The following is a 9,114-nucleotide window of genomic DNA, read 5'->3' as shown; positions in this document are numbered from 1 at the left end:
TAGACATCGCCAGTAAACTTACACGGGCACATACACACATCTGTAATAGTCTTTGAGTGAACATTTAGCTTTTGAATTGACCACATTCCTCCTCATGCAGCAAAATAGGCAACCAAATATTTACCTATGCTTCCTTCACAGTTTTTTTTTTTAACTAGTGCTGGGCGGGTTAACACGTTGACGTGCGCTAACGGCGTCAACATGCGCTAATGGCTTCAACGTGCGCCAACAGCGTCAACGTTAACGCACGTTATCATATGCGATTCCATGACGACTGACCAGAAAAAGACACGCGTGACGTCAAAAACAGAGGCACACATACGCAGTACAGAGGTACGCTGGTTATTTGTACCGCTGCTCTTTTCCTTTAAAGGTCACATAGAGTGGTCCTGTTGCACATATATGTGAGTTATGGAGGTCTACTTACATATATTAAGTTGTTTTTATGGTCAAAATCCTCCTAGTTGATGTAAACAAGCCGATTGAAATCTGTCCTTTTCGAAGCGCTTGTCAGTCGTGCTATTTTTAGCCATAAATCTCACCCGAGAAGACAGAGTGTGTTGTGATTGGCCAGCCAGCGTAGAGCCTTCCCACCTGTGTTGTGATTGGCTAGGTATCTGGAAGTGACGTAATCTATCACGTCAGCTCTCAGAAGCGCAGCTCCCTCTCTGGAGCGGTGGATGCACTGCTACTCATTATCAAAACATTGTTTTAACAGTGTTTAAAAATAGCTTCTTCACGACTCCCCGCAGCAGTCCCTTTATGACTTTAAACCGGAGTCAGACCCAGAGTCAGAAGACACTGTTGCTCGTGAAACACCTCCACAACGGACGTTATTCTTCTTCTGCGGTTCAATGTACGCAACCGGATGTGCCCGGACTAGTGCCCGGAGCAGGACGATCGGTTGTTCAGGAGAACCGCTGCTTACGCTACTATTACGGGATTTTCAGTGATCTCGTTGAGCCCCGAGATTACAATAAAACACAACGTTCTCAGCAATGGCTGAACTGTTTGTTTCGAACCGTCAGGCTTCATAAACAAGGTAATGACGCAGATACACACCAAAAAAAACAGCGATAATAGGAACTTCCGGTCTAGTTCCGCTTTAATAAACAGTCCGCTCCAGTTCGATTGTAGGCGGGCTAACGGTGCTAAAGAAGCTAATGCAGCTAACAAAGCTAACTGGTAAATGGTGCCTGGTCAGTCGTCATGGAAACGCGTCATGCTAACGTACGCTAACATGCCCAGCACTACGACATTTGCTTTTTTCATAGTACACTGTTAAAAATAAGGGTTCCAAAAGGTTCTTTCTACAAGGGCTGAGGTTCTACCTGGAACCATTTGCTTCTGAAAAACGCTTTCCTGAGGAAAAGGTCCATTGGTTCCAGTAAGAACCATTTTGAACCAGAGAACCCTTTAAAACCCCTTTGTACACGTTGTACGTTAACCTAGCGCCCAGCACTATTTTTTGCTAAACAGGACCTTGTTTTTCTGCCATATACAGGTAATAACTCTCCCTACAGCTCAGCAAAGTCCTTTTATAAACCTTTTATATTACTGTGGCATTCAGTGTTGGACTGACACGTTCTTTTCTAACTAGTTTTGAAGGGCATTCACTTCACTGCTGAAAAGTTCAATCCTGCTTTTCATAAAATATGAGGTTAAAGTGTTGAATAAAACTTTTTTAGTGAAGACATTGCACAGGAGGGTTGATTACGTCATCCAATTTTATATTTAAATCAATCTTTATAATCGTGGACATGTATTTGGTACGAGGAAATGGCAGCGAGTAGGAAGGCAGGAGAGTGTTTACAGCCTTCGCAGCTTAAACGAGTTGTTCTCTTCTTTACCCATCAGTGGTGCTGGATGAGGCCAAGCGAGTGGCCAAGCGGCGTCTGATCGAGGAAAACCGAGAGAAGAGGAAGAAGGAGGAGATGGTTCGGACGCTGCAGGTGAGGCCGGAGCCGGACACGGCGGAGTGGGAGCTGATCAAGTTGGCGACCGAGGCCCACCGGCACACCAACGCCCAGGGGTCCAGCTGGAAACAGAAGCGCAAGTTCATGGTAAGTGAATGTCAGCGACACATGCATGGTTTCTGTAGTTGTAGATGGTCTCACACCATCAGTGTGTGTGAAATAGTCCTTGTATTTCCACTGTGCATGAGCCTCAGATGCTCTTGTTCTCTCAGTACATCAGAGCTTTTCAAACTTGGTACGGCTTCCTTCCCGGGGGGGGGGGGGGGGGGGACTCGTCTTCAGACTCCATGGTTATCATTATCTCTGCTCATTTCAAATAAGCCTTATAAATCTGCATATAAGTCAAAGCTCCTTACAACTCCAGAAGTTGCCTGGGAATTTTTAAGTTGCGGCGGAGTACTGTGCAAAGGTCTAATTAGAGGCTGCTATATAAAGCATAATTATTTATATATCACTCACTTAATTGGAGCACATCCAGAAAATACAGGAAACATGTATGCAGTTTTAAAATAACAAATGTATCATGGGAAAAAAAAAGTTTAGAAGTTTCAAGTATTGTGACAAACATCCGGATGACGTGATATGACGAATAAAATATTAAATAAAAGTGCTGCAGCTGCCACTAAAAATGACTATATATGTCTCCGTTAGCTGCATTAGCTCCTTTTAGCGCCGTTAGCGCGCCTACAGTGGAACTAGAGCGGTCTGTTTATTAAACAAAAAAGAGCAGCGCTACAAATAACCAGCGTACCTGTGTACTGCGTATGTGTGCTTCTGTTTTTAAAGTTTAGCGTTACTTTAGAAACTAATTTTAACAAACCAGAGTCACGTAAACGTGACGTCACGCGTACTTTTTCCGGTCCGTCGTCATGGAAACGCGTCATGCGTTAACGTTGACGCCTTTAACGCGCCCAGCACTACTATATACATAATAAACAGCAAAGGGAACAAAGTAGAATTTGATAATACCTTCTGTACTGTACTAATTAATCAGTGAAAAGGTCATTTTGAGCATGGTTTTAATCCCACATAAGTAAGTTGGACAAACAGTTTATTGTGAAAATCCAATATTTCTGCACTAGAACTTTGTTTAATCAAAAACTACACGTTATATAAAAGTACAGCCTCTCAAATAATTCATTTTCAGAATCTTAATCTGACTTGTTGAATCTGTCAGTGGTTCGTTCCTTTCAATATGGCTCGTTATTTCAAGAATATCGGGGTTCACAGTGTGCGCTGAAACTCAAGAGTGGAACTTACGTACATATGAAAGAAAGCAACTTCTTTTGACGGCGGGCGCTTTTCATCTGCGCCGCGCTCCGTGACGTCCCGTGTGATCGCGAGCCACGTTGCAGATACACGTGTCTACATTGTCCACGTTGTTACCTTGAGACAGAAGTCAAGTGGCTGTTACCAGGCAACTGTTTTCACAAAGGCAAAAAAAAAAAAAAAAAACTTGTTAAAATACAGTTTTTAAAGACCTGTTAAATAAAAAATAAAATAGCTCGGGGCGGTGAGTTCCATGGTGAACAAAGAGGCGCCAGGATTGTCAGATTCAAGGTTCAACCACATGTTTGGCAGTTTCATCAAACTCATTTATGAATCACAATGACTGTGTCATTTCAGAATATTTTGTAAATTCCCTCTTCCCCAACTGTATGAATATGAAGTGGATTTGTAGATGTTTAATTTCTATATGAATGAATATGCTGTGTTGCTTAAAGCTGTTTACTGTTGAAAGTGTCCATTCTGTTAGAACAGTGTCAGGATCAGTGGTGCTGTTTGCTGTTGGCAACATTCAACACAGATAATGAGATAACATCTTACCTCAGGCCCTGTCGCTCTGCTCTGAGCTCCAAAGACTTCTCTTATGTTGATTTAGTAAACAGTTTTTATTAACAACAGCCAAAACGCACTGCCACATTATCTACACTGATACAGACCTGCAGTCACATTCATGACTCAATTATCTCAACATTACCCTGTTAAGTCATATGATGTCTTCTTATTTTAGCCTCTGATATGGTTTCCTGTCCGTCTGCTGCTGTCTCTTAATTCTAACAATTTCTTTGTGACATTTAAGCATTTTTTTTGTGTGTGTTTTTTTTTTAGCCAGATGATATCGGCCAAGGTCCGATGGTCCCCACCTCTGATGGTGATAAAGTGGACCTGGAAGCTTTCAGTGAGTTCACCAAGATAATGACACCCGCCATCACACGTGTCGTTGACTTTGCCAAGAAATTGCCCATGTTCTCAGAGGTGGGTTTTATTTTTTCCGTGCATCAAATCTATTTTTTAACAAATATATATATGTGTGTTCCTGTTTGTGGTCAGCCTTGATGGATTACGAATGTTATAATCCAGAGTACCTTGTATTACTACTAGAGCATATCGTTAGCCTAATAGCATAATAGCCTAAGTCGTTTTTTTGGTAATTGTGATATCTGCCTAACTTTACCAATGTGCGTGCTAAAAAATGTGTTATTTCTTGTTTTCCGAAAACGTTAAAATGTGACTTAGGCAACTATGCTATTAGGCTAACGATATACAGGCTTTGTTGCCATGCTAGCAAACACCGCACGTCCGTTAAAGTTTGAAAATATCTTTCTTCTAATGTTAAAATTGAAACATAATTTACTGAAATGAAAGCCTCTCGACTTTTTCCACATTATTAAGCAGCAAAACAGGTTCATGTTACTGTGATATATGTCTGACGTTGCTCTGTACTCACAGCTGACAGCATATTTGACAGGAACACAGGTGCTACTAATGACATTCATTAAGGTTCTGTTCTGGGTGTTGATTAGCTTCATAGCACATGTGTTTACTTTTTCGTTTCATGTCAAAATGGCTGCAGTGAAAGTTCTGTTTCTCTTTTTAATTTGAATGTCCTTTTACGGACAACTGAAAAAAAGCTTTGTTAGCTTTTCGCGTTATCGCCCTGTTTTTTAGTGCAATAGCATGTTTGTAGCCATTAAGTTCATATGTAAAACTGATTTTACAAGAGTGCTGTTTTTGTGTCAGAAGGTAACTTAAAAAGTCAGCCTCTGACTTTATGTTCAACCATCTAGTTAGAGAATGTTAGCTTAGTTATCCGTCTAGCCAGTGCTAACAGTGTTAAGCAGTGTAGCAACAGTGTAGCAATAGCTATAGTTGCCGGGTAGAAATTCTGGTTTTGTTGTTGTCTGCTGGAATTCGAGGAGCCATTGTTTAAAGCTCTCGTGAACATTAATTCATTGTAAAATATGTGCATAGTCTAGTACAAGCAATCCAAATAATATCTGAAATATTATTTGTTTTAGACAAACATCCTGAACCTGGACAGGAATATTGATATTATCTCATTTGTTAATATTAAAAACTCTCTTTAAGGTTGTGTCCAAAATCAGCAAATCATTCTATCTCTATTAAGTTCCTTCAGAGTGAACACTTATGTGTGATGTTAATTTATACACCCTAACGCTTTATTTATAACAGCTTGTTTACAGTATATTGACATTTTTTGTGACACCACGTCTTGGTGCATGCTGTAATTAATGACACTGTGCATTACCTTTGAATGGTACATTTGTCCTTGTACTGTAGCTGAACACTTGAATAAATCGCAGAGAGTAAATGCAGCGCAGAGACGAGAGATGAACGGACGAAGCTTTTGTGTTAGTTGTCAGTGGCGCATGAGTTCCTTGTCACATAATCAGTGTAAAAAGGACTTTGCTCTAAACAAGGTCCGTTGATTGGATGCTTCCTGTGCACAGCCATTTTTCATGCTTATTTTTAGCTGTCATTATGTCAAACAATAATCAACCTCTTCCTCCATCTCACTCTGCAATGTGATATCGTAGAGGCTTCACAGTTGCATGATTATTTGTAGGGCACATCGATTTCTCTGCATAGAAATATGTACACAGTTTAATTTTAACATATGGAGCATCATTAGCAGGAAGGTAGGATGTTCATCTGTGTTTTTTGTCCCCTAAAACCCAAACAATTTGCTTAAAAATGAGTTTTCATGTCACTTCCTGTTCTATGGTTCCCCAATGACGCCTCACGTTGCGATGGTGTTTCCCCCAGCTGCCTTGTGAAGACCAGATCATCTTGCTGAAAGGCTGCTGCATGGAGATCATGTCGCTGCGCGCCGCCGTGCGCTACGACCCCGAGAGCGAGACGCTGACGCTGAACGGCGAGATGGCCGTCAAGCGGGAGCAGCTGAAGAACGGCGGCTTGGGAGTGGTGTCGGACGCCATCTTTGATTTGGGCAAGAGTCTGGCTCAGTTTAACCTGGACGACACGGAGGTGGCGCTGATGCAGGCCGTGCTACTCATGAGCTCAGGTGAGTACTCTTTACCCAGAATGCTGCGTCTGCTGCTGCTTGTTTTGAAATTGTAGTTTGCTTTTTTACTGCACCACAATTTTTGCTTTGAAATAATACAGTGAAAGGCTTTGACTCGACTTGTTGAATAGCTTCAAGGAATTCACCCTTTTTCCAGCCACAATTGACATGTTACAAAATTTAAAACGCAAAATTTGCATAACTTTGTTGACACGTGACATGAGTCAAATGAGTTGCCACAACCAGATTATTCCAGTCAGTGGTGGCTGTTGTATGAAGTCTAAATGACTTTAAACTGTGACAGGAAGTGAAAAAAATATCACAACAGGTTATAAACAATCAAGACAATTGCATGAACAGTAAATCCAATATTGTGTTTTTGTGTTGTAAAATGTTGTCCAGATTCTATCTTGAAAATAGTCTCCTCTAATCTGAAAAATATTTTTCTTCGTTATGATGGCCGAAAGTCACAAAACAGCTAGCTACGCTAATGCTAATTGAAAATAAGAAAATGTGTGTTGAGCCTAATGAGGTTGCACAGTGTTTCTATTATGTTTGCCCTACGCTATTGCTAATCGTAGCCTCGCTAGCTTACCTTTGGAAAAATCACTGTGTTTATTTACATATATACTGTGTATAAACATTGATTACACAGTGTCATTTTACTATGTTTACAGAAAGTATTCGTATAACTATCTTGTATATAAAGATATGTTCACGCTCTGTACTTGGAGATGATTACATATTATTGAATTCACAAAAAGAACAGAAATGTTAGTCAATATAATAAACATATAATATAAATAATACATATATTAAAACGAGATTATTTATATCTAGAATACCTCTTCAACACATACCTCTTGTTTTTATTACCTCACACACATACATTTGCACAGTGTTTGTACTATGTTAGCCCTACGCTATTGCTTATCGTAATCGTAGCTTGGAAAAAGATACGCATAGTTAGCCGCAAAAAATTGCCTTCAGATGCGCTGCCTGGTGTAGCGGGCCATGCTCAATCCATATCCAAAATCTTAGGGCGATCTGACTAACGGTCAGCGAGTTATCCCCGTCACAGACACACACACAGACACAACTTGCTTTATAGATAGATGTTGCTCGACAGCATGGTCTTAAACGCTAGATGAGCAATAAAAACACTAGATTTGGACTCGTATGAGACGCATTTATGCTGAAAATGACTGATTTAAGTCTCCTTCGTCACTCAGACCGCTCGGGCCTGACCAGTGTGGAGAAAATCGAGCAGTGCCAAGAGGCGTACCTGCTGGCCTTCGAACACTACATCAACCATCGCAAGCACAACATCCGCCACTTCTGGCCCAAGCTGCTGATGAAGGTAACAGACCTGCGGATGATCGGAGCCTGCCACGCCAGTCGCTTCCTCCACATGAAGGTGGAGTGTCCCAGCGAACTCTTTCCCCCGCTCTTCCTTGAGGTGTTTGAGGACCAGGAAGTGTAACACACAGACACAGAAGTTAAGAAAAGACAGAGAAGTTAGAAGAAAAAAACGTACAGTTTTGGGGGTGGCTGTGGTGTCGGAGGAAGTGTTTGGCAAGGTTCAAAGGAGAAAAACAAACCCCCATTTTTGTTTTTTTTATTCATCTTCAGTGAGAACTGAAAACTTTTGTTTCCCCCTTTTTTTCTTCTTCTTCTTTTTTTTTTTTTTTTTAAACAAGACCCACCACCTACCACCAGCAAACACATTAACATAACCAGAGAGAAACACACTGGCTCTACTCTTTTTTTTTTGTCATTTTGAGAGGTATATGATATACACACAGGGTTAAATTCCAAACACAGTGCCATGAAACTGCAGAATATCTATATGCAAACAACATTTAACTCATTTTTTGCACCCGTGTGGAAACATCTGTACAAACTAAGGTTATGGATCGACTCCTTCCACATCCACCCGTCACTATATAGAATATATATGAAACAGTTTAATCTCTGGGACCTGACCACTAGCTGCTCAGAGAGCTCCGCCCCCCCATCCTCTCTTGCGTCTCTTTAACTTTTCAACGGTGACCGACCATCATCTGCTCGTTCAGTCCACCCCGTCAGTCCGCCGCGGTCCTACCTCCCTCACACACACACACACACACACACACACACACACTCTGACCTCTATCTCTATCTCCGTCTGTCTCAGCTCCACGTGGACATGCACAGAACACACTCTCACACGTTTACCTCATTACCTTGTGTAACGTATTTTCTTTTTTATTTTTAATATTATTGTATGGTAGTCTATTTAGAAACCATTCTCATTTTATCCATTTTTACGTCTCAGCTAGCGATAGTGAAGCTACAGTGGGGGATTTCTTTGTCTCTAAATACTGTTTACACACACACCTACGTACACACAGTGTGTGTGTGTGTGTGTGTGTGTGTGTGTGTTTCATATTTATAGTAATATAGTTATAAGATAGTATGATTGTATTCCTTCCTGTAAACATACTGTACATTAATAGAGTATCCAGCAGCTAATTAGCTTAGCTTAGCCCAAAGACTAGCAAAACAGAAGGTCATTTTGGACATTGCTGGGCTAAGCTAGCTTATGTTAGTTAGCTTATTTGTAGTACCATCGACCTCACTAGTATATATAAGCACCTGTGTCAGTATAACCAATAATCACTGTGTTTATTTACATGTATACTGTGTATAAACATTGATTACACAGTGTCAATTTTGCTATGTTTACAGAAAGGACTCGTATAACTATCTTATATATATATATATATATGTATATGTATATATATGTATATATATGTGTATATATAT

The 9,114-nt window shown here is 40.6% G+C and overlaps 1 protein-coding gene across 1 annotated transcript in view; it reads left to right on the top strand.

Moving 5' to 3' along the window:
* The window catches only part of LOC310932678 (thyroid hormone receptor alpha), a gene marked incomplete at both ends in the record, with an annotated part of 31,086 nt that extends 23,297 nt beyond the window's left edge, over window positions 1–7,789 (top strand). The window contains 4 exons of the mRNA XM_083896007.1: window positions 1,858–2,063; window positions 4,089–4,235; window positions 6,048–6,306; window positions 7,539–7,789. Of these exons, the coding sequence (XP_083752133.1) occupies window positions 1,858–2,063; window positions 4,089–4,235; window positions 6,048–6,306; window positions 7,539–7,789 (863 nt within the window). The remainder of the gene's footprint in view (window positions 1–1,857; window positions 2,064–4,088; window positions 4,236–6,047; window positions 6,307–7,538) is intronic.
* Between the last annotated feature and the right edge of the window lie 1,325 nt (window positions 7,790–9,114).

The sequence above is a fragment of the Microchirus variegatus genome (genome assembly GCF_963457635.1).
Source record: "Microchirus variegatus genome assembly, chromosome: 10".
Lineage (NCBI taxonomy): Eukaryota > Metazoa > Chordata > Actinopteri > Pleuronectiformes > Soleidae > Microchirus > Microchirus variegatus.
The sequence above is the reverse complement of the archived record's forward strand: the minus strand, read 5'-3'. Positions and strand labels throughout refer to the sequence as shown.